The sequence below is a fragment of the Heterodontus francisci genome, chromosome 9 (genome assembly GCF_036365525.1).
Source record: "Heterodontus francisci isolate sHetFra1 chromosome 9, sHetFra1.hap1, whole genome shotgun sequence".
In the NCBI taxonomy this organism is placed as follows: Eukaryota; Metazoa; Chordata; class Chondrichthyes; order Heterodontiformes; family Heterodontidae; genus Heterodontus; species Heterodontus francisci.
In genome coordinates this window covers 80,719,739-80,746,126 of record NC_090379.1, presented here as the reverse complement: position 1 = coordinate 80,746,126, position 26,388 = coordinate 80,719,739, and the positions used below count along the sequence as shown (strand labels likewise).

Sequence of the window (26,388 nt, the reverse complement as noted above, 5' to 3'; positions counted from 1 at the left end):
GATTGGCCCACTCAAGGACAAAGGAGGAAAGTTATGCGTGGAGTCAGAGAAAATGGGTGAGATTCTAAATGAGTACTTTGCATCGGTATTCACCGAGGAGAGGGACATGAAGGATGTTGAGGTTAGGGACAGATGTTTGATTACTCTAGGTCAAGTCGGCATAAGGAGGGAGGAAGTGTTGAGTATTCTAAAAGGCATTAAGGTGGACAAGTCCCCAGGTCCGGATGGGATCTATCCCAGGTTACTGTGGGAAGCGAGAGAGGAAATAGTTGGGGCCTTAACAGATATCTTTGCAACATCCTTAAACACGGGTGAGGTCCCGGAGGACTGGAGAATTGCTAATGTTGTCCCCTTGTTTAAGAAGGGTAGCAGGGATAATCCAGGTAACTATAGACCGGTGAGCCTGACGTCAGTGGTAGGGAAGCTGCTGGAGAAGATACTGAGGGATAGGATCTATTCCCATCTGGAAGAAAATGGGCTTATCAGTGATAGGCAACATGGTTTTGTGCAGGGAAGGTCATGTTTTACCAACTTAATAGAATTCTTTGAGGAAGTGACAAAGTTGATTGATGAGGGAAGGGCTGTAGATGTCATATACATGGACTTCAGTAAGGCGTTTGATAAGGTTCCCCATGGTAGGCTGATGGAGAAAGTGAAGGCACATGGGGTCCAAGGTGTACTAGCTAGATGGATAAAGAACTGGCTGGGCAACAGGAGACAGAGAGTAGCAGTGGAAGGGAGTTTCTCAAAATGGAGACGTGTGACCAGTGGTGTTCCACAGGGATCCGTGCTGGGACCACTGTTGTTTGTGACATACATAAATGATTTGGAGGAAAGTATAGGTGGTCTGATTAGCAAGTTTGCAGAAGACACTAAGATTGGTGGAGTAGCAGATACTGAAGGGGACTGTCAGAGAATACAGCAGAATATAGATAGACTGGAGAGTTGGGCAGAGAAATGGCAGATGGAGTTCAATCAGGGCAAATGCGAGGTGATGCATTTTGGAAGATCCAATTCAAGAGTGAACTATACAGTAAATGGAAAAGTCCTGGGGAAAATTGATGTACAGAGAGATTTGGGTGTTCAGGTCCATTGTTCCCTGAAGGTGGCAACGCAGGTCAATAGAGTGGTCAAGAAGGCATACGGCATGCTTTCCTTCATCGGACGGGGTATTGAGTACAAGAGTTGGCAGGTCATGTTACAGTTGTATAGGACTTTGGTTCGGCCACATTTGGAATACTGCGTGCAGTTCTGGTCACCACATTACCAAAAGGATGTGGATGCTTTGGAGAGGGTGCAGAGGAGTTTCACCAGGATGTTGCCTGGTATGGAGGGCGCTAGCTATGAAGAGAGGTTGAGTAGATTAGGATTATTTTCATTAGAAAGACGGAGGTTGAGGGGGGACCTGATTGAGGTGTACAAAATCATGAGAGGTATAGACAGGGTGGATAGCAAGAAGCTTTTTCCCAGAGTGGGGGATTCAATTACAAGGGGACACGAGTTCAAAGTGAAAGGGGAAAAGTTTAGGGGGGATATGCATGGAAAGTTCTTTACGCAGAGGGTGGTGGGTGCATGGAACGCATTGCCAGCAGAGGTGGTAGACGCGGGCACGATAGCGTCTTTTAAGATGTATATAGACAGATACATGAATGGGCAGGAAGTAAAGAGATACAGACCCTTAGAAAATAGGCGACAGGTTTAGATAGAGGATTTGGATCGGCGTAGGCTTGGAGGGCCGAAGGGCCAGTTCCTGTGCTGTAATTTTCTTTGTTCTTTGTTCTTTGGTAGAAGAGACCACCGCACAGTCCTTGTGGAGATGAAGTCCTGCCTTCACATTGAGGATACCGTCCATCGTGTTGTGTGGCACTATCACCGTGCTAAATGGGATAGATTTCGAACCGATCTAGCAATGCAAAACTGGGCATCCATGAGGCGCTGTGGGCCATCAGCAGCAGCAGAATTGTACTCAACCACAATTTGTGACCTCATGGCCTGGCATATTCCCCACTCTACCATTACCATCAAGCCAGGAGACCAACCCTGGTTCAATGAAGAGTGCAGGAGGGAATGCAAGGAGCAGCACCAGGCATACCTCAAAATTAAGTGTCAACCTGGTGAAGCTACAACAGAGGACTACTTGCATGCCAAACTGCATAAGCAGCATGCGATAGACAGAGATAAGCGATCCCATAACCAACGGATCAGATCGAAGCTCTGCAGTCCTGCCACATCCAGCCGTGAATGGTGGTGGACAATTAAACAACTAACTGGAGGAGGTGTCTCCACAAATATCCCCATCCTCAATGATGGGGGAGCCCAGCACATCAGTGCGAAAGATAAGGCAGAGGGATTTGCAACAATCTTCAGCCAGAAGTGCTGAGTTGATGATCCATCTCAGCCTCCTCTGAAGTTCCTAGCATCACAGATGCCAGACTTCAGCCAATTTGATTCACTCCGCGTGATATCAAGAAACGACTCAAAGCACTGGATACTGCAAAGGCTATGGGCCCTGACAATATTCCGGCAATAGTACTGAAGACCTGTGCTCCAGAATTTGCCGCGCCCCTAGCCAAGCTGTTCCAGTACAGCTATAACACTAGCATCTACCCGGCAATGTGGAAAATTGCCCAGGTATGTCCTGTACACAAAAAGCAGGACAAGTCCAACCGGGCCAATTACTGCCCTATCAGTCTACTCTCAATCAGCAGCAAAGTGATGGAAGGTGATATCAACAGTGCCATCAAGCAGCACTTGCTTAGTCTGCTCGATGATGCTCAGTTTGGGTTCTGCCAGGGCCACTCAGCTCCTGACCTCATTACAGCCTTGGTTCAAACATGGACAAAGGAGCTGAACTTAACAGGTGAGGTGAGAGTGTCTGCCCTTGACATCAAGGCAGCATTTAACAGAGTATGGCATCAAGGAGCCTGAGCAAAACTGAAGTCAATAGGAATCGGGGGGGAAAACTCTCCACTGGTTGGAGTCAGACCTAGCGCAAAGGAAGATGGTTGTGGTTGTTGGAGGTCAATCTTCTGAGCTCCAGAACATCACTGCAGGAGTTCCTCAGGGTAGTGTCCTAGGCCCAACCATCTTCAGCTGTTTCATAAATGACCTTCCTTCAATCATTAGGTCAGAAGTGGGGATGTTCGCTGACGATTGCACAATGTTCAGCACCATTCGCGACTCCTCAGATACTAAAGCAGTCCATGTAGAAATGCAGCAAGACCTGTACAATATCCAGGCTTAGGCTGATAAGTGGCAAGTAACATTTGCACCACACAAGTTCCAGGCAATAACCATCTCCAACAAGAGCGAATCTAACCATCTCCCCTTGTCATTCAATGGCATTACCATCGCTGAATCCCCCACTATCAACATCCTTGGGGCTACCATTGACCAGAAATTGAACTGGAGTAGCCGTATAAATACCGTGACTACAAGAGCAGATCAGAGGCTGGGAATTCTGCGGCAAGTAACTCACCTCCTGACTCCCCAAAGCCTGTCCACCATATACAAGGCACAAGTCAGGAGTGTGGTGGAATACTCTCCACTTGCCTGGATGGGTGCAGCTCTGACAACTCTCAAGAAGCTTGACACCATCCAGGACAAAGCAGCCCGCTTGATTGGCACCCCATGCACAAACATTCACTCCCTCCATCACCGACGCACAGTGGCAGCAGTGTGTATCATCTACAGGATGCACTGCAGCAACGCACCAAGGCTCCTTAGACAGCACCTTCCAAACCCGCAACCTCTACCAACTAGAAGGACAAGGGCAGCAAATGCATGGGAACACCACCACCTGCAAGTTCCCTTCCAAGTCACACACAATCCTGACTTGGAACTATTTTGCCGTTCCTTCACTATCACTGGGTCAAAATCCTGGAACTCCCTTTCTAACAGAACTGTGGGTGTACCTACCTCACATGGACTGCAGTGGTTTAAGAAGGCAGCTCACCACAACCTTCTCAAGGGCAATTTGGGATGCGCAATAAATGGTGGCCTTGAAAGGGTACCCACATCCCATGAATGAATAAAAAAAGCTTAATTTACAAAAAATTAGTTGCTGAAATATATATTTATTGGAAATGACTGACAGGATTCTTTTTAAATCCTAGTAGTCTTTTAGTCTTTTCTCTTTTTCCATTGCAGGCGCTGCTCCTCTTCTCTCCTTCCTTAAGGTTGATCAACAGCATTTTCTGTTTGACTTTCCTATAGATGTAATTCAAGTAAGACCATGTAGAACACCACAAACCTAGGTTGGGCAAATTTGATTGATAGTAAATTTTTGGGACTTAATCTTTTGTCTGGGAGTTAACCACTCAGTCACCTGAACTCCTTGCTCCATTGTGCACTTGAGAATAATATGTATTGAAAAGCTTGGTGCTGTGCTTGGTAAGTTTTTTTTTTTGAAAAATACTTTGGAACACTGCTAATCTGTTAATTGTTTTTACTGGAACTTGGGTGCCTAGTGAATAACATGTTACATTGGAATAGGAGGTAAAATTAAAAATCATTACTTTTATACTTAAAGCTCAAGATATTTTTCAGATGTCATTCCTAAATGTATTACAAATTATTTGCATGCTTTCAAATAATCTTTATATTGCAACTTAATGCTTTGGGCTTTCCTCATCATGGTTTCCCATTAAGACAAAACAAGTATTTTAAAAAGTTTGTGCATTATTGACAATAAGACATCCACAGGAACTGCCCAGAAGGTACTACATTATTAAGCTTGAAAGTCTTTGAGAAATGGATAAAGTGTTAATGGATGGAATACCAGTATTTTATTGGATATCTGGAGTAAGGCTTTTACCTTGCAGCATTACAGTTCACATTTGCACTTCACATATCTCTACCACTGTTTCCTATCTTCTCTAGTGTCAATTGATATGACTTATAACTGCCCATTACAAATATATAATTCTTCACGCAGCCAAACTCTCTCAAAAATACTTAAATCTATTAGAATATTTAGATAATTTACAAGGAAAGAAAAAATTGTTTTCAAGGCTCATGAAATGCAATTTATTTTGAGTATTCAATAATCATGTTTCTTAATGAGGTGATTAAACCTGTTCCTCTCCAATGAACACTTAGTATCACATTTGAAATGGGGGAAACTATTTTAGTATAAATGTGATGACTTCCTATTCCACATTGGTTACACTGTGGGCTGGATTTTAAAGCCTCTCCGACACTGGGAACAGTGGCAGGGTGGGAGTGAAGAGAGCAACGGAGAAGGCCCCAACGCCGGCAGGCCCCGTACCAATCTCGGCAGCGGCGAGGCTTCGTGGCGACCGCCCCGCCGCTCGAACACGGGACCCACATTATAATATGCAGATTGATACTTACCTTTCATGAATTTGCTGGCCGCAGCGATTTTGTCAGCAGGTTGGTATCTTCATTACGGTAGCCGGCAATGCCACGCCTCAAATCCCCTTTTGGGGAGGAGGGAGGAGGTGATTTTCTCTGTGCAGGAGGTGGGGGTGGGGCGTGGTTAAAACACTTCAGATTGGTGGTGGGGTTGATGGGAAGGGGTAAAGAACAAAGATGCCAAACTTTGGGGGGGTGCAGGGGAAGCTCAAATTGTAATGGTAAGTAATCTGGGGGGAAAAGGGCAGGAATGATGTGCAATGCCGGGGAGGGGAGGGGACATGGAAAGATTATTGTATTCATTTAAAAAAAACTTAAAAGGTCAGTGTACCTTTAAAATTTAAATGCTCATTGAAGGCTCTAAGCCCTTTAAAAATGGCGCCTGGGCAGTAAATGCATTCTATTTCTTCAGTAGGATTCATAGCTGATAAAATTAGAAATACATTGAAATATGATTTTATTGCTTTTTTTAAAAATTGCATTGCCTTATTTTTCAAGAATGACATTATGCACAAGAGGTGTTCATTGAATGATACCAAACAATCACTACTGCAGCATGAATGGAAGAACTCCAGTCAATCACAGCATTTGGAAAAAATAAAATCAGGTATACTCTAAATACTTTCTTTTAAAGAGTAGTTTATACAGAAGGAAGAATTGTTCTCTTTTTTTTAAAAATTGTTACAAGGTATGAACTTAAAATGATTGATTAACCTGAAATTAAATGCATTGTGCACTAAAAGTCCAAATATTTGTTACAAAATCTCATTTTCAGTCATGCATTACTGCATCTTTAGTTAATGAATGGGCCAAGAATGAAAGTTTTTCCTTTCTGCCAGTGGTGAGGACTATTTATGGAAAACAAGCTAGGCATTTTCAGTTGAATTCTTCTAAATATGGCAAAAAGAAGAGTTGGGAGAGGGTTGCGTGAGGCCTGGATATAGATGGCACATCTGGTCATTGTTGTATATGAGATCTTGCTGTGTACAAATTGGCAGCTATGTTTTCCTGCACATCAAAAGTACTTAATTGGCAGTCTTTGGGATGTCCTGAGGCCTTGAAAGGTGCTATATAAATGCAACTAATTTATTGCTTTTTCTTGAGAGAAAAAAAATGAAAAAAATTGAGATATTCAAATTATTGGATCATTGAAATACTTCTGTTTCTACACAAAAATGAAAAGTATTGCAAAAGGGATTATGTATTAAGTAAAGTACTCCAAGAGTTCAGATATCTATCTTCAATGTGTTTTACATCTGGTAGGTTCACAGACTGTCAACAGGATCCCTCGTTCTGCTTCTATTGTAAGCCAAAGGAAGGCATTCTTTGAATCTCATCTAAAGTTACCAATCCCAGTTACAAAGGACCCAACAAAACATGGTAAAATCCTAAATATGCTGAAGCTCTGCAATCCAGATCCAGCTGGCAGTAGCATTGTGGGTTGTCCCCATAGCCCATGCCATTTTTCAAAGGATGATCATGCAAATATTGTCGAAGCCAAGGTAATTTTTGTGTATCATGAGGCCATTTGTATAAAATGCATACTTAAAAAATAAATCTCTTTACAGACCTGATATTAGAGGTGCAAGGATCTAGCTTCTAATGTGTCTTGTGCTGCTTCATGGTTAGCGTATATTTTTAATTTGTTACTTTTAGAATGCAGTTTTACACTACTATGTTGAACAAAAGTAGCAAAGGCTCCATTTGTAGACCAGGTGGTTTTCCATTTGTACATGAGTTCTTGCTATGTAACACATAAATTATAGATCATGTTGCAGTTAATCCATTATTGGATTAGCAGGGGCAAGTTAACATTTTAGAGCATTTAATTAAGGTAGTAGTATGATTATGATGAACTCCAATTAAGATTTTGAAAATAGAGTCATTAGATATTGTGTAAACTCTTGTTATAGCTCAGTAATAGACCCTGTCCTAAGCAACTCAGTGGGGAAAAAGGTTATGCAGGGATGTTTGGGAATCTGTGGACAATGGAAGTGGATGTGAAGTGAGGGAGAAAGAAACAACTCTATTTATGAAGAATTGATTTATAATTTTCTCTGTAAATGAGACATTTTTCTCCATTGCCATTGAACAAAAATGCATCTGTTGGAACAGAGGCTGTACACCTTGATGATTCTTTGATACCAACAGCTCAAGATTTAGTGTAGTTCTCAAAAGATCCTTTGACAAGTTTCTATGTCTTAGCTTGTTACTTAAGTGCAAGTTTTATTATCCATAATTGTAATTATGTAGTAGTTATGGTGCTGTGCTAGTGACCCTGAATTCATGAGTTCGTCTGGTTATCGATGGGGAGGTGGAAGGAAAAAAATGATTGTGTAAAACCCACCTGGTTCACCAACCTACCCAGTCTGGCCTATGTGAAAACTTTTGCACACTGTAGTTGACACTTAGTGCTTTCTCAGTTGTGCAAACTATTGCCATGAAGCACAATTCAGGGCAACTAAGGATAGGCAATAAAACTGCCCCCCTCAGCATCAGCCCATATCCTGAGGTCAAAAAGTCAACAAATTGTCTAAAATGCAGTTTGTGTGAAATAGCATGGAGTTTTTATTGCAGAAAATTACCAACTAGCAACAGATGAAAGCCATTCAAATGTTAAACTCCATAATTACACTTTGACAATAACTAGGATTTGATTACTTTGTCTGGATGTATAAATCTCCTCTTCAAAGAAAGATTCTCTATAATTAGACATATAAGGTAGAATTTAACCTGTCGTCATATGCTGATTCCTGCTGAGTTTGGGCGGGACTCCAGTCTTCTATATTAAATGAGGCGCATGAGCTAAAATTTGTGCTCCCACTTTCCCCAGCCCCTGAACACTGCTCCAGCCTGTCGTTAAAATCAACCCCATTGTTTCACTGTCTTTGTCTCTGGGCTGTGGATGTCATTGGCAATGCCAGCATTTATTGCTCATCCCTAATTGCCCTTGAGTAGTAGGTTATCGGTGAGTAAGTGCCACTTAATAGCACTGTTGATGAGACACCTATCACTTTGCTGCTGATTGAGAGTGGACTGATGGGTTGGTAATTGGCCAAATTGGAATTGTCCTGCTTTTTGTGGACTGAACATACCTCTGCAATTTTCCACAGTGTTGGGTAGATGCCAGTGTTGTACATTTACGGAACAGCTTAGTTAGGGGTGCGGCTACTTCTGGAGCAACTTCCCATCCAGAATGTAACTCAAAGAATTAAAAAAAAACATAGGGGCAATTGAACAAATGCATTAAATAAAGTGAGTTAAATAAATGGATGTGTAGAAAATCAGTTGACCCAAATATTATGCTTCGGCATTGCCCAATTTAGAGTAAACACAAGTGCAGCATTTAAGGATATGAGATCAATAATGGAGAGTTATTGCAGGAAAAAAACCCATGAAGACAATTTTGATTTAGCAAAAAACCTATAAATTAGTCCAAAAATTGTACTAACTTTAAAGATCCAGTGCCCCATTTAATTGAAGTCTACACCTACTAATGGATTCTATTAGCATTAATTCATGTGTCAGCCATGGCTCAGTTGGTTGCAAACTTGCATCTGAGTCAGAACTCCACTCCAGGGCTTGGACTTGAACACAAAATCTAGGTTGACACTCCAGTGCATTAATGAGGGAGTGCCATATCTTTGGATGAGATGTTACACTAAGGGCTAGTCTGCTGTCTGGGCAGTGGAGGTAAAAGATCCTGCAGCACTATTTCAAAGAGCAGGGGAGTTATCCCTCGGGTCCTGGCTAATATTTATCCTTCAATCAATATCAAAAACCGATTTTATCCTGGTCATTATCACATTGCTGTTTGTGGGATCTTGCTGTGCTGCATTTCCTACAGTACAACACTTCAAAAGTACTTCATTGGCTGTAAATCATCAGGCACATCCTGAGGTTGTGGACAGTGCTCTATAAATGCAAGTTTTTTTCTGTTTATGACCAGAATGGGCTACCTGGGCTGTTGCATAGAAAGTTTTACACTAATCAATGAAAAGCTATATACAAAGTCACTATAGTCACGTTAGATACTAAAGATAATATTATAGTTGCCCTAAAATAAGCAGCAAAATCAATCATCAAAGCGGTTATTCCAATTGTGTATTGCTTAATAAGAACACTTTTATCGTGTAATCTGTCTAATACAGCATGGATGCCATATTTTTTATGCAAGGCCATGCAGTTTATCAAAGAAGAAAACACGCATGCTGATGTTGCTGTTTTTTTTTAAAGTTTGTGTGGGAGATTTGGATATCTGTTTGATTAATCTCCCATACCATGGCCTAGGCCAATTCACTGCATCACCTTAATAAAAGCAAAACTTTTCTAATATTTGTCAGTTCCGAAGAAGGGTCACTGACCCGAAACGTTAACTCTGCTTCTCTTTCCACAGATGCTGCCAGACCTGCTGAGTGAATCCAGCATTTCTTGTTTTTGTTGTCACTGCATCACCTTTCTGCTTTGTCAGTTATTTAAAGATCTTGTACTCTAATGTTTCTAGTTTCCTAGATTGACTAATATTTCTCTTTGCTATAGGCAACAAAAAATGGTTTATCTTTCCTTTTGTGGAGTCACTTTGGTGCATCCGTGAGGCAGAGAACTACGTGGATAGCATGTTTAGGGAGGTGGTCACATCGCAGGTTAGAAGTATGCTGGCAGATAGGGAATGGGTGACTGCCAGACAGTCTAAGAGAACCAGGAAGATAGTGCAGGAGTCCCCGGATATGATAACACTTGCTAATCGATTTTCCATTTTGGATACTGGTGACGGTAGTGGTTCCTCAGAGGAGTGCAGTCAGAGACAAGTTTGTGATGCCATAGGTGACTGAACTGCACAGGAGAGGAAGGAGAAGAGTGGAAGAGCATTAGTGGTGGGGATTTGTTAGTTAGGAGAACAGACATGTCTTTCAGCAGCCGTAGGCGTGACTCCAGGATGGTGTGTTACCTCCCTTGTGCCAGGGTCAAGGATGTCACGGGTTGGCTGCAGAACATGCTTCTGAGGGAGGGTGAACAGCCAGAGGTCGTGGTCCACATTGGTAACAATGAAGTAGCTAGGAAGAGGGATGAGGTCCTGAAAGCAGTTTTTAGGGAGCTAGGAATGAGATTAAAAAGCAGGACCTCAGAAGCAGTAATCTCAGGATTACTCCCAGTTGCACATGCTAGTGAGCATAGGAATAGGAGAATTGAGTGATTGAACACATGGCTGGAGAACTGGTGTAGGAGAGAGGGCATCAGATTTCTGAGATATTGGGACCAATTCTGGGGCAGGTTGGACCTGTACAAGATGGGCAGGTTGCATCTTAGCAGGACTGGGACTAAGATCCTCCTGGAGATTTGCTGTTGGGGAGGGTTGAAGCTAGATTGGCAGGGGGATGGGAACCTGAGGGAGCTCAGATTGAAGGGAAGCAAAACTGATAACTTGTCAGGGATGTGAGAACCAGGAGCAAATATCAAAGGAATACCAAGGTGCAAAGAATACGGAGAGAGATGGATAGCAATAGAGTAGGGAATAGTAAGTTATTGGGTGAGGTCAGAGTAAGGGAGACAATAATAATGTTTAAATCTGAATTAATGTGCATGTATGTGAATGCACAGAATTGGTAAATAAGATTGGTGAGGTACAAGTGCAGATTGCCATGTGGAAGTATGATGTTGTGGCTATAACAGAGACCTGGCTCAAAGAAGGGCAGGACATGGAGGAATAAATTTGCAAGGAAATTAGTGAGGGGTGCAAAATTTATAGGGTAGTTATAATGGGGGACTTCAATTACCCAAACATAGACTGGGATAGTAGTAGTGTAAAGGGGAGTGAACGGCAAGAGTTCCTAAATTTTCTACAGCAGTATGTTGCTAGTCCAATGAGAAAGGAGGCACTGCTAGACCTGGTTCTTGGGAATGAGCTGGGCCAATTGGATCAAGTATCAGTAGGAGAGCATTTAGCGGGCAGTGATCATTGTATCATAAGGTTTAGGCTGACTGTGGAAAAGGACAAAGAACAATCCAGAGTAAGAATAATTAACTGGGGGAAAGCCAACTTCAATGGGGTAAGAATGGAGCTAGGGTGAATAAATTGGTGTTGAAAGTTGGCAGGAAAAATGGTAGCTAAACAATGGGGTACTTTCAAAGAAGACAGAGTTTGGGCATGGTCAAGGTATGTTCTCTCGAAGGGGAAAGGTAGGGCAAACAAATTCAGAGCTCCCTGGATGACAGAAGAGGTAGAGATTAAGATAAAGAAGAAAAAGTGTGCTTATGCCAGGTAGAAAATACTATTGAGAACTAGGCGAAATATACAAAGTCTAGTGGGGAAGTGAAAAAGCAAATAAGAGAAGCAAGAGAGAGCATGAAATAAGACTGGCAGCCAGCATTAAAGGGAATCCCAAAGAAGAACAAAGAATAGTACAGCACAGGAACAGGACATTCGGCCCTCCAAGCCTGCGCCAATTTTGATGCCTGCCTAAACTAACACCTTCTGCACTTCCAGGGCCCATATCCCTCTGTTCCCTTCCTATTCATATATTTGTCAAGATGTCTCTTAAACGTCGCTATCGTATCTGCTTCCACCACCTCCCCTGGCAGCAAGTTCCAGGCACTCACCACCCTCTGTGTAAAAACACTTGCCTCGCACATCCCCTCTAAACTTTGCCCCTCGCACCTTAAACCGATGTCCCCCAGTAACTGACTCTTCCACCCTGGGAAAAAGCTTCTGACTATCCACTCTGTCCATGCCGCTCATAACTTTGTAAACCTCTATCATGTCGCCCCTCCACCTCCGTCGTTCCAGTGAAAACAATCCGAGTTTTTCCAACCTCTCCTCATAGCTAATGCACTCCAGACCAGGCAACATCCTGGTGAACCTCCTCTGTACCCTCTCTGGTAGTGTGGCGACCAGAATTGCACGCAATATTCTAAGTGAGGCCTAACTAAGGTTCTGTACAGCTGCAACATGACTTGCCAATTTTTATACTCTATGCCCCGACCGATGAAGGCAAGCATGCCGTATGCCTTCTTGACTACCTTATCCACCTGCGTTGCCACTTTCAGTGACCTGTGGACCTGTACGCCCAGATCTCTCTGCCTGTCAATACTCCTAAGGGTTCTGCCATTTACTGTATACCTCCCACCTGCATTAGACCTTCCAAAATGCATTACCTCACATTTGTCCGGATTAAACTCCATCTGCCATTTCTCCGCCCAAGTCTCCAACTGATCTATATCCTGCTGTATCCTCTGACAATCATCATCATTATCCGCAACTCCACCAACCTTTGTGTCATCCGCAAACTTACTAATCAGACAAAACCATGCTGTCTCTCGCAAATAAGTTTGTTTGTTTCCAAATGGGAGTAAATCCTGTCCCGAATAATCCTCTCTAATAGTTTCCCTACCACTGACGTAAGGCTCACCGGCCTATAATTTCCTGGATTATCCTTGCCACCCTTCTTAAACAAAGGAACAACATTGGCTATTCTCCAGTCCTCTGGGACCTCACCTGTAGCCAATGAGGATGCAAAGATTTCTGTCAAGGCCCCAGCAATTTTTTCCCTTGCCTCCCTCAGTATTCTAGGGTAGATCCCATCAGGCCCTGGGGACTTATCTACTTTAATGCTTTGCAAGACACCCAACACCACCTCCTTTTTGATAATGAGATGACTGAGACTATCTGCACTCCCTTCCCTAGGCTCATCATTCACCAATTCCTTCTCTTTGGTGAATACTGATGCAAAGTACTCATTTAGCACCTCGCCCATTTCCTCTGGCTCCACACATAGATTCCCATCTCTGTCCTTGAGTGGGCCAACTCTTTCCCTGGTTACCCTCTTGCTCTTTATATATGTATAAAAAGCCTTGGGATTTTCCTTAATCCTGTTTGCCAATGACTTTTCATGACCCCTTTTAGCCCTCCTAACTCCTTGCTTAAGTTCCTTCCTACTGTCTTTATATTCCTCAAGTGCTTCATCTGTTCCTAGCCTTCCAGCCCTTACAAATGCTTCCTTTTTCTTTTTGATTAGGCTCACAATATCCCGTGTTATCCAAGCTTCCCGAAACTTGCCAAACTTGTCTTTCTTCCTCACAGGAACATGCTGGTCCTGGATTCTAATCAACTGACGTTTGAAAGACTCTCACATGTCAGATGTTGATTTACCCTCAAACAGCCGCCCCCAATCTAAATTCTTTAGTTCCTGCCTAATATTGTTATAATTAGCCTTCCCCCAATTTAGCACCTTCACCCGAGGACTACTCTTATCCTTATCCACAAGTACCTTAAAACTTATGGAATTATGGTCACTGCTCCCGAAATGCTCCCCCACTGAAACTTTGACCACCTGGCCGGGCTCATTCCCCAATACCAGGTCCAGAATGGCCCCATCCCTAGTTGGACTATCTACATGCTATTTGAAGAAGCCCTCCTGGATGCTCCTCGCAAATTGTGCCCCATCCAAGCCCCTAGCACTAAGTGAGTGCCAGTCAATATTGGGGAAGTTAAAATCACCCACCACCACAATCCCTGTTCCCTTTACATCTTTCCAAAATCTGTCTACATATCTGCTCCTCTACCTCCCGCTGGCTGTTGGGAGGCCTGTAGTAAACCCCCAACATCGTGACTGCACCCTTCCTATTCCTGAGCTCCACCCATATCGCCTCGTTGCATGACCCCTCCTGAGGTGTCCTCCAGCAGTGCAGCTGTGATATTCTCCTTAACCAGTAATGCAACTCCCCCACCCCTTTTACATCTCCCTCTATCCCACCTGAAGCTTCTAAAGCCTGGAACATTTAGCTGCCAATCCTGCCCTTCCCTCAACCAAGTCTCTGTAATAGCAACAACATCATCGTTCCAAGTACTAATCCAAGCTCTAAATTCATCTGCCTTACTTGTTATACTTCTCGCATTGAAACAAATGCACTTCAGACCACCAGTCCCGCTGTGCTCAGCAACATCTCCCTGCCTGCTCTTCCTCTTAGTCCTACTGGCCTTATTTACTATGTCCTCATTTATTTCACTAGCTGTCCTACTGCTCTGGTTCCCACCCCCCTGCCACACTTGTTTAAACCCTCCCGAGTGACGCCAGCAAACCTTGCAGCCAGGATATTAGTGCCCTTCCAGTTTAGATGCAACCCGTCCTTCATGTGCAGGTCCCATCTGTCCCTGAAGAGAGCCCAATGGTCCAGATATCTGAAACCCTCCCTTCTACACCTGCTGCTCAGCCACATGTTTAGCTGCACTGTCTTCCTCTTTCTAGCCTCACTGGCACGTGGCACGGAGTAATCCAGAGATTACAACCCTAGAGGTCCTGTTTTTAAATTTTCTACCTAACTCCCTAAATTCCCCCTGCAGGACCTCATCACTCTTCCTGCCTATGTCATTGGTACCGATGTGTACCACATCCTCTGGCTGTTCACCCTCCCCCTTCAGAATGCCCCCTGTCCGTTCAGAGACATCCTTGACCCTGGCACCAGGGAGGCAACATACCATCCTGGAGTCTCTTTCACGTCCACAGAAGCGCCTATCTGTGCCCCTGACTATAGAGTCTTCTGCTCTTCTGCGCTTTGTCCCTCCCTGCTGAGCAACAGTGCCAGCCGTGGTGCCACTGCTCTGGCTGCTGCTGTTTTCCCCTGATAGGCCATCCCCCCCCCACCCCCCTCCCAACAGTATCCAAAACGGTATACTTGTTAGAGAGGGGGATAGCCACAGGAGATTCCTGCACTGACTGCCTGCCCCTTCTAGCGGTCACCCATCTATCTGCCTGCACCTTGGGTGTAACCACTTCTCTAAAACTCCTGTCTATGAAGCTTTCTGCCACCTGCATGCTCCTAAGTGCATCCAGTTGCCGTTCCAACCGATCCATGCAGTCTGTGAGGAGCTGCAACTGGGTACACTTCCTGCAGATGTAGTCGTCCGGAACACTGGAAGCGGCACGGACCTCCCACATCTCACAGGTGAAGCACTTCACCCCTCTAACTGTCATTTCTCGCACTAATTAGTTAATTAATATAAAATAATTAAATACTTATTAAATCCTTACTAAATTATGATACACTTAACTATATGGTCCCTGGTGCTAGATTTCTACAATAAATACTAAATGCTAACTAAATACAGTAATCTCCTCCCTCTGGTTTAGTTATTCTACTTATTAATTAGTTAATTAGTGCTTTAATCAATTTTTATCAGTGTTATTTTCAAATTCGGTACAGATTCCCTACCAGCCAATCAGGTCACAGCTTTCCTGTGACGTCACTTTTTCAGTTTTTTTTTCCCCACCCAAGGTAACTTACTGCTCCGGAACTCTGCCCTCTGAGTCTGCTCCGAGAGTCTCCGAGGTAAGCTTTTTTTTATACTTACCGCTCTGGAACTTTGCCCTCTGAGTCTTCTCAAAGTTTTCTATAAACATAAAAGGGTGGTGAAAGGAGGAGTGGACTGATTAGGGACCATAAAGGGGATTTACACATGGAGGCAGAGGGCATAGTTCTGAATGAATGCTTTGCATCTGTCTTCACCAAGGAGGAAGAAGCAACCCAGGCGATGGTGAAAGAGGAGGTAATTCTGACACTAGAAGAGTTTAAAATTGATAAAGAGGAGATATTGGATAGGCTGTCTGTACTTAAAGTGGATAAAACACCAAGACCGGATGACATGCAGCCAAGGATACTGAGGGAAGTAAGGGTGGAAATCGCAGAGGCACTGGACATAATTTTTCAGTCTTCCTTAGACATGGGGGTGGTGCCAGAGGACTGGAGAATTGGAAACATTACACCCTTGTTCAAAAAAGGGTGGAAAGATAAGCCCAGTAACTACAGGCGAGCTCGTTGAATTTTGGTAGGGAAACTTTTAGAAAAAATAATTCAGGACAAAATTAATAGTCGCATGGATAAACGTGGGTTAATTAAGGAAAGCCAACATCGATTTCTTAAGGGAAAATCATGTTTAACTAACTGGCTGGAGTTTTTTGAGGAGGTAACAGAGAGGGTTGATGAGGACAATGCTGTTGATGTACTGTACATGGAGTTTCAAAAGGTGTTTGATACAATCCCACAGATCAGACTTGTAAGCTAGGTTATAAATCATGGAATAAAAAGGACTGTAGCAACATGGATACAGAATTTGCTGAGTGACAGAAAACAAAGAGTGGTGGTTAATGGATCTTTTGGGCTGGAGGAAGATTTATAGTGGAGTTCCCCAGGGGTCAGTGTTGGGACTCTTGCTTTTCCTGATTATGTATTAATGACCTAGACCTTGGTGTACAGGGCACAATTTCAAAGTTTGCAGATGATACGAAACTTGGGAGCTGTGAGGAGGATAGTGTAGAACTCCAAAAGGACGTAGACAAGTTGGTGGATTGGGCGGACAGGTGGCAGATGAAGTTCAATGCATAGAAATGTGAAGTGATTCATTTTGATAGGAAGAGCATAGAGAGACAATATAAAATCAAGGATACAGTTCTAAAGGGGATGCAGGAGTAGCGGGACCTGGGTGTCTATGTGCATAAGTCATTGAAGGTGGCAGGACAGGTTGAGAGTGGTCAATAAAGTATGCAGTATCCTGGGCTTTATTAATAGGTGCATAGGGTACAAGAGCAAGGAAGTTACGTTGAACTTATATAAGACACTAGTTGGAGTATTGTGTCCAGTTCTGGGTGCCACACTTTTTAGGAAAGATGTGAGGGCATTGGAGAGAGTACAGGAAAGATTCATGAGAATGTTTCCAGGGAGGAGGAACTTCAGTTATGAAGATAAATTGGAGAAGTTAGGACTGTTTTCCTTGGAGAAGGGAAGACTGAGAGGTGATTTGATAGAGGTATTCAAAATCATGAGGGGTCTGGGCAGAGTAGATAGAGCGAAACTGCTCCCACTCGTGAAAGGATCGAGAACAAGAGAAGCAAAAGCGACATGAGGAAAAACATTTTCATGCAGCAAGTGGTTAGGTTCTGGAATGCACTGCATGAGAGTGTGGTGGAGGCAAGTTCAATTTGAAGCATTCAAAAGGAAATTAGACAGTTATATGAAAAGGTAGAATGTGCAGGGTTACGGGGAGAAGGCAGGAGAATGGAACGGAGTGAATTGCTCTTTGAGAGAGCCGGTGCAGACATGATGGGCCGAATGGCCTCCTTCTGCACTATAACAATTCTGTGCATGTAGACAATCTTCCAAATTTTCTGTAAAACTCCATAAGTATAGTATTGCTTTGTGTGTGAATGTTGCACTAATCAAATGCTTATATAATATGGCAGTTTAAATTTTTTTTTTATACCTAACAAGTGATTTGAAAAGTAGAGTATAATGTGTTCAACTGTTAAAATCAATTTGGATCAAATACTTATTGCCAACAAACTGCAGTCGTCTAGGAAACAACTAGGTTGGGAGGAACAGGCGACTTTAAATTTCTGGTTTCCAATGCGTTGTCCAACTAAGGCTTTCCTCAGGTCATGCCTGGGTATAGAGTCAGTTATACAGCACAGAAATGGGCCCTGCGGCCCATTGTGTCTGTGCCGGCCATCAAGCACCTAACTACTCTAATCCTATTTTCCAGCACTTGGCCCGTAGCCTTGTATGCTGTGGCCTTTCAAGTGCTCATTTAAATACTTCTTAAAAGTTGTGAGGGTTCCTGCCTCTACCACCTCTTCAGGCAGTGCATTCCAGATTCCAACTACCCTCTAAGTGAAATTTTTTTTCCTCAAATCTCCTCTAAACCTCCTCCTGCCCTTTACCTTAAATTTATGCCCCCTGGTTATTGACCCCTCCGCAAAGGGAAAAAGTTTCCTCCTATCTAACCTATCAATGCCCCTCATAATTTTGCATACCTCAATCAGGTCTCCCCTCAGCCTTCTCTGCTCTAAGGCTATCCAGTCTCTCTTCATAGCTGAAATGCTCCAGTCCAGGCAACATCCTGGTGAATCTCCTCTGCACCCTCTCCATTGCAATCACATCCTTCCTGTAGTGTGGTGCCCAGAACTATACACAGTACTCCAGCTGTGACCTAACTAGCATTTTATACAGCTCCATCATAACCTCCCTGCTTTTATATTCTATGTAACGGCTAATAAAGGCAAGTATCCCATATGCCTTCCTAACCACCTTATCTACCTGTTCTGCTGCCTTCAGTGATCTACGGACAAGCACACCAAGGTCCCTCTGACCCTCTACTTCCATTGTATATTCCCTTGCCTTGTTGGTCCTCCAAAAATGCATCACCTCACACTTCTCAGGATTAAATTCCATTTGCCACTGCTCTGTCCATCTCACCAGCCTATCTATATGGTCTGTAACCTAAGGCTTCCTTCCTCACTATTTATGACACCACCAATTTCCGTGTCATCTGCGAACTTACTGATCATACCTCCTATATTCACATCTAAATCATTAATGTGCACTACAAACAGCAAGGGTCCCAGTACCGATCCCTGTGGTACACCACTGGTCACAGGCTTCCACTCACAACAACAACCCTCGACCATCACCCTCTGCCTCCTGCCCATCACCCTCTGCCTCCTGCCACTAAGCCAATTTTGGATCCAATTTGCCAAATTGCCCTGGATCCCATGGGCTCTTACCTTCCTAATCAATCTCCCATGCGGGACCTTATCAAAAGCCTTAATGAAGTCCATGTAGACTACATTAACTGCTTTACCCTCATCAACGCATCTAGTCACCGCCTCAAAATTCAATCAAGTTAGTTAGACACGATCTCCCCCTGGCAAAGCCATGCTGACTATCCCTGATTAAACCCTGCCTCTCCAAGTGGCGATTAATTCTATCCCTCAGAATTTTTTCCAATAGTTTCCCAACCACTGATGTAATTACAGGCCGGTGAGTCGAACCTGGTTTATCCCTGCTACCCTTCTTGAATAATGGTACCACATTTGTTGTCCTCCAATCCTCTGGTACCTCTCCTGTGGCCAGAGAGGATTTGAAAATTTGTGTCAGAGTCTCCTCCCTTGCCTCGCATAACAGCCTGGGATACATCTCATCTGGGCCTGGGGATTTATCCACTTTTAAGCCCACTAAAACAGCTAATACTTCCTCCATTTCAATGCTAATTTGTTCAAGTATATCACAATCCTCCTCCCTGATCTCTATACCTACGTCGTCCTTCTCCCTAGTGAACACAGATGAAAAGTAATCATTTAAAACCAACCGCACCTATGTCCTCCGGCTCCAACACACACATTGCCACTTTGGCCCCTAATGGGCCCTACGCTTTTCCTGGCTATCCTCTTGCCCTTAATATACTTATAAAATGCCTTAGGATGATCCTTTATCGTGCCTGCCAGTATTTTTTCATATCTCCTCTTCGCTTTCCTTATTACTTTTTCAAGTACCCCCCCCCCCCCCCCCCCCCCACTACATTTTCTATACTCCTCGAGTGCCTCTACTGTTTTCGGCGCTCTGTATTTGCCATAAGCCTCCTTTTTATTCCTGATACAATCCTCTATATCCCTTGACATCCAGGGTTCTCTGAACTTGTTGGTCCTATCCTTCACCTTAACGGGTACGTGTTGACCCTGAACTCTCACTATTTCTTCTTTGACTCTCACTGGTCTGATGTAGACCTACAAGTAGCAGCTCCCAGTCCACTTTGGCCAGATCCTGTTTTATCATATTGAAATCGGCCTTCCCCCAATTTAGTACCTTTATTTCTGGTCCCTCTTTGTCCTTTTCCATAACTACTTTAAATCTTAGAGTTATGGTCACTATCCCTGAAATGCTCCCCCACTGACACTGCTACCACTTGTCTGGCTTCATTCCCTAGGATTAGGTCCAGTACCACCCTTCTCTTGTAGGACTTTCTACTTGGTGGTTCAAAAAGCTCGCCTGTATGCATTTTAAGAATTCTGCCCCCTTTAAGCCTTTTGCACTCAGACTGTCCCAGTTGATATATAGGTATGTTGTAGACTACTTGATAAAGATTGACTTATTATTGGTCAACAGCTCCATTATCATTGCATTATGCAACTACTGGGATGGTAGACTACTGGAATGCACCTTGGTCTTTTTTCTTATATAGCAATTCCATGTTTCTATGATGTGTTTTCTGAATTTAACTTTTGTTTTTGTCTACTCTGTTTCAAAGATCTCTTCAGTAATTAATTTTTGACAGAGACCAGGAAATTCATGTGACCAAGGCTGGAAGTGTGTAAAAGTAAAATTCTGGCAATTTGTAAAATGACTTGGGAAGCAGCATTTTTTTTGCGATGCTGAAACATTGAGTCCATCAGTACAGTCTATGTTTAACATCAGCAGGTGTCATGGAAAAAATATAGGTCCAAATATTGGGCTCTGCCCTGTCAGTGGAACTTAATCCCCATCCGTCTTCGCTGTAAGCTGGAGATCCCATCCCAAATCCTGTGAACAGGGTCATTTGAACACTTTGCACCTGTGAAAACACACCAGTGGTAGCTGTCCTGATTTTGCTTGTCAGAATTTCAGAACAGCATCGTGCTGCCCTCAGCAGAAACAAAGTTTGGCGAGGCTGTAAAGAAAATCTTTTTTTTGGAACTTCTCCCAGTGGAGCAAAAATGCTGTTTTTTTTTTTTTGGCTTGATTACCTTTTCCTAAGAATGGTGAACCGAGTCTCACTCACGCCAAACCTAGCAGCATTCCTCCTTTATCCCTGAAATACCTTTTCCTTACTGGAATTCAAAGGGCCAATTGAAATGAAGTGGAATCCTAGCAGAATCAATTCCTGGCACTCCTGCTGGGGGCAGGAATCTGTTACGATCAGGTGAGGAGGGGTCGCAAGGCTTCCCTCTTGTCCTTCTCCTTGTTTAACCACAATAGGGTTTATTCCTTTTTAAACAGTAGATGTGCTTACCACTTCAGTGAGTGTTGAACCTTTTACCTTTGTCGTGATCATAAAAGAAACATTCGGACAGTTGCGTTTAACCAAGAAAGAGGTTAGTTTATTGTACTTAACCAAAAACTTGATTTAAGTAAAATAATAAACTACGCTACACTTTCTCTCTCACTCTCCACTCACTCTCACTCACACTCACTCACTCACTCACTCACTCACTCTCTCTCTCTCTCTCTCTCTCTCTCTCTCTCTCTCTCTCTCTCTCTCTCTCTCTCTCTCACTCTCTCACTCTCTCACTCTCACACTCACTCACACTCACTCACACTCACTCACACTCACTCACACTCACTCACACTCACTCACACTCACTCACACTCACTCACTCACACTCACTCACTCACACTCACTCACTCACTCACTCACTCACTCACTCACTCACTCACTCACTCACTCACTCACTCACTCACTCACTCACTCACTCACTCACTCACTCACTCACTCACTCACTCACTCACTCACTCACTCACTCACTCACTCACTCACTCACTCACTCACTCACTCACTCACTCACTCACTCACTCACTCACTCACTCACTCACTCACTCACTCACTCACTCACTCACTCACTCACTCACTCTCTCACTCTCTCACTCACTCACTCGAATCTCTCACTCACTCGAATCTCTCACTCACTCACTCACTCACTCACTCACTCACTCACTCACTCGAATCTCTCACTCGAATCTCTCACACAAATAGATTGCAGAGTGGAGAGGAATAGTGGTTGGGATAGAGTTTGGATCAAATAAAAAAAAAAAAAAATATACAGTCTGCGGTGTCTATTAACTCAGTAGTCATCTGGCTGAATCTGGAGTCCTGAAGTTCTTGGTTGGTAGATTTCTTGAAGGCAGTGGAGCAGATGGTTGTCTTCTAGGGGGTCTTTGTCTTGGATCTTTTTCAGCCAGCAGGCAAGCTTTGAACGTCTCAAGGTCACCTAGATAGAGAGAGAGACACACACGCACACACCCACACACCCTATGGGTTCTGCACATGTCAAAGTCTCGGGAGCGTGTTCCTTTTGTAGCAAAAGACTGTTAGTTTTTCAGAGATAGGGAGGCGGTCATGTGATTGTCCAGTGTCTTTATTTGCAATTTAATTAGATTCAAGTCACTACTGGTGCAAAATGTTGCAGTGTGTTCTGGAAAGTTGGGCGGGACATTCTGATCAATAGATCCCTGCCTATAATACATGAGACAAGCATTTTGTGAGAGGTGGTTGGGTAAGAGCTTCATTACATAAGATAGAAGCAAAATACTGCAGATACTGGAAATCTGAAATAAAAACATAATGTGCAGGAAATACTCAGCAGGTCTGGCAGCAACTGTGGAGAGAGAGACAGAGTTAACATTTTAGGTTCGTGACCTTTCATCAGAAACTGAACACAGATACAGGGCGCACACAGTCACCAACATCATCCTTAAAGAGACAATAGACATATTGATGTGGAGCCTAAATGGATTTAGGTTTCCAACAATTTGTATGCTGCATGCTTTGCAACTTTGCCATCCAACCACGGAAAATGTGGAGAATGAAAGCTATAAGAGTCAATAAGATGATGTTGAGCTAGGAGAAACACTTTTCTGGTAGCTGGAGCTAAGTGGCAGGCTCTTCCATTTTAATTTTTTTTTAAAAATGCTCTTTCACAGAATGTCGATACTGGCAAGGCCAGCAATTATTGCCGATCCCTAATAGCTCTTCAGAAGGTGGCAGTGAGCTGCCTTCTCAAATTGCTCAGTCTGTGAGGTGAAGGGACTCCCTCACTGCTGTTGGGTTGGGAGGTCCATGATTTTGATCCAGCGGTGATGAAGGAATGCAATATATTTCCAAGTCATGGCGTTGTGTGACTTGGAAGGGAGCTTGGAGATGGTGGTGTTCCTATGTGTCTGCTGCTCTTAACCTGGGCAGTAGAGGTTGTAGCTTTGGAAGGTGCTGTGGACGGAGCCTTGGTGAGTTGCTGCAGTGGATTTTGTAAATGGTACACAGTGCAGCCACATTGGCTTCCTATCCACCACCTGGGCAATTAAGCGAGCTGCTTTGTATGAATTGTGTCGAGCTTCTTGAGTGTCCTAGATGAGATCATCTTCTATATGCCCCTCCACTCAATACATTAACATTCCTCTTCAACTCTGTACCATGCACTGGTCAAAACACCTTTTCCAACATTGCCCTCTGCATTAATTCAACTACCATGGATTCTGTTCATTTCATTTGTGAAAATGTTATACTATACTATCCCAGGTTAACCCTGTGGACACAGCTGAATAATACCACAATCAAATTTAATTCCCTAAAAGTTGGTGGTGCATGTGAATACTGTTATTTTTAACCCTGTGCCTGTGCTTAGTACAATTGTGTGCTTAACCTGGTGCCCCTTGGGTTTCCTCCAGGGGCAGGAGTAAGTGAGTAAGTGAACTGGCTGGTTGCTGAATACAAGTGGGAAATGTTCTTCCGTTTGAAGTAGTCTTTTTTGCCTCCTTTCAAACTGGGTTGTAAGTTGGCCCTGCAGACGCTTGTGCTGTACTTGCTGCTGTGGTGAAAACCTGGCCCTGTTCACTTTCTGCATGTCTACTGACATTTGGGTGGTGTGGCTAGAAAGCCATGATGCTATCTTTCCTGGAGAAGCAGCACTGCTTCTTTGTTTGCAGTAGTATCTGCTCCTGCCCACCAGTGTCTTGTGCTTCACCCAGTGAATCCAGCTCTTGCTGCCACAAGGGTGAATGTGCCAGTAAATTAGATGATCCTTACTTTAGAGGCCATTTTGTACATTTGAAAGATGTGGCTGTGTTGGCAATCCTCAACAAGACTTTGACCAGAGCAGCACTGATCGAGTTTATGGCTGCAAAATTTGATAACCCCTGAAAACAGGTGTGAGACTACGATGTGCAATTAATGTACAGGCTCCATGATTTTCTGACTCTACACTGGAGGCCTTGGTCATGGAGCTGCAGAGGAGGAGAGATGCACTCTATCCACAGGGGGCCTGGACGCACTTAAGACAAACTGAAGAGACAGTGGAGGTCGGTGCCAGGATGAAGCTTTGAGGATAAAATAAAAGCAAAATACTGTGGATGCTGGAAATCTGAAATAAAAACAGAAAGTGCTGGAAAAATGCAGTAGGTCTGGCAGCATCTGTGGAGAGAGAAGCAGAGTTAACCTTTCAGGTCAGTGACCCTTCTTCAGAACTGACCTGAAACGTTAACTCAGTTTCTCTCTCCACAGATGCTGACAGATATGCTGTATTTTTCCAGCACTTTCTGTTTTTATTTGAAGCCTTGAGGACCTGGGTGTAGTGCTGCAAAATGTTCAATGACTTCACACGGCCAGGGTCAGTGAATGCATTCTCCACATGCAGTTTGTAGGAAATGGCATCAGTAGCCCCAGGCATTGCTCAATGCACCACACCCCCAAGACTTACCTACCAAGCATCTCTGTCAATTGTGACTCATGCCTAATATCCATTGCTTCACATCACCTTCACACACTTAGCACCGCTGCAAGCCTTACACCCACATCTCGCAGCTTTCATACACGTTGCCGCCTCCCTTTCTCCTTTGTCCCTTCCTGCTCCTCCTGCTCCTCAGCTGCTTTCTGTCTAGGTGGTGGCAAGGACTGTGCCCTCATGATGGCAATATTGGGCAGCATACAGTAGACCACTGCGAATCTTGACTCCTCCTCTGCCAAGCACCACAGGACTCCTCCAGAGTGGTCCAGGCAGCAGAAGCAATGTTTCAACACACCAATGGTCTGCTCCACCATATTTCATGTAACAGCATGGCTTTCATTGTATGCATGCTTCCCATGTTTGTGTGGGTTCCATACCAGCGTCATCAGCCATGGCTTCAGCAGCTAGCCCTTGTCACCCAGTAGCCACCCTTTGGTTTGCTATGGTGGCTGGAATGGTGGACTGCCACAGAATGAAGACATCATAATTGCTGCCAGGATACCGGGCATTGACTTGCATAATACACTGCCTGTGGTCATACACCAGCTAGACTTTGAGGGAGTGGAATCCCTTTCAGTTGCGGTACATCTCGGAGTTAACATCCGCTGCCTGAAAAGTGACACGTGCACTCAGTGTCACCCTGGACCATGGGGAATCCTGTAATCCTTGCGAACCCAAGTGCTCATGTTGACTGCTGCTCTCTGGCAAGAGAAAATGAAATCTTAGCTATCTTTTAATAGACAGAGTGCCAGTCGTAACATTGGATGGCAAACGGAGGTGTTGCCAGGAAGGAGCCCGGCGCATAAAAGTTGATGACCAAGGCCACCTAAACAGTCATGGGCAATGCCATCTTTGCCCTGCTCTGAATTTTTAACAGCTGACTAAGTCTTATTTACTACCAAGCTACCTCTCTGGTACAGAAAATTTTCTTTTATATGTGTGGCGTCTCATTCCTTCAGATTTTAGTTATTGGAGAGTTAAAAATGAATTTATTTTCACCTTTTTCTTTCTGTCTCTTTACTCCCAATCCCATTTTTCTTTCCCTCGATTTTGCTTTCTATACATGATTTTACATCAAACTTGCATCTTCTGATTTAGACTGTGCATGCCACGGTAAGAATTCTTCAATTTGGTTGAAGAGACACACTGCTTTCCCTGTTCAGAGAGCGCCGTACTGTATTAAGACAGTGGTTCTCCAACTTTTTTGGTTGAAAGACCTCCGCGTGTGAAGAGTGTTTTTGCAGTTTACATCTATTTAATTATAGATATAGAGGTACTCATGCAGCTGTCAGAACATTTCCATGCACACTGCCCTCCTGGGTGAGAGAGCCATCCCACTCTACACTGCACAGGTTGTGGCCACACTACACTTCTGCCTCTCGGCTTGCAGCAAATCCTCCTCCAGCTGTTTACATCCGCACTTTTACATTATTTCGCAGACCCCTGGAAAGCCTCTAAGCGTCCCCAGGGGTCTACAGACCTCAGTTTGAGAACTACTGTATTAGCGCTCCCAATAACCTTGAGTTGCTGCTCAAAAGCTGACAAAAAGTCCATGGGCAGCTGTAAGGGTGAAGAAGAGCAAGCACAGTTTTTGTCACTGATTGCAAAATCCAGACCAATTGATGTGAAATAACAGTTTTATTAGCTGTAAGTTACTTAACTTGATGTAAAGCTTCCAAGTTTTATTTAAATTTGAAGGGTCAAAATAGATATTAGC

General features: G+C 43.8%; 1 protein-coding gene across 1 annotated transcript in view; it reads left to right on the top strand.

Annotated features, from left to right (window-relative positions):
• The first annotated feature begins 5,551 nt into the window (after nucleotides 1-5,551).
• Nucleotides 5,552-26,388, top strand: part of LOC137373870 (uncharacterized) — a 144,840-nt gene continuing 124,003 nt past the window's right edge. Inside the window, exons 1-4 of the mRNA XM_068039375.1 lie at nucleotides 5,552-5,597; nucleotides 5,875-5,983; nucleotides 6,640-6,878; nucleotides 15,646-15,699. Of these exons, the coding sequence (XP_067895476.1) occupies nucleotides 5,595-5,597; nucleotides 5,875-5,983; nucleotides 6,640-6,878; nucleotides 15,646-15,699 (405 nt within the window). The 5' untranslated portion in view covers nucleotides 5,552-5,594. The remainder of the gene's footprint in view (nucleotides 5,598-5,874; nucleotides 5,984-6,639; nucleotides 6,879-15,645; nucleotides 15,700-26,388) is intronic.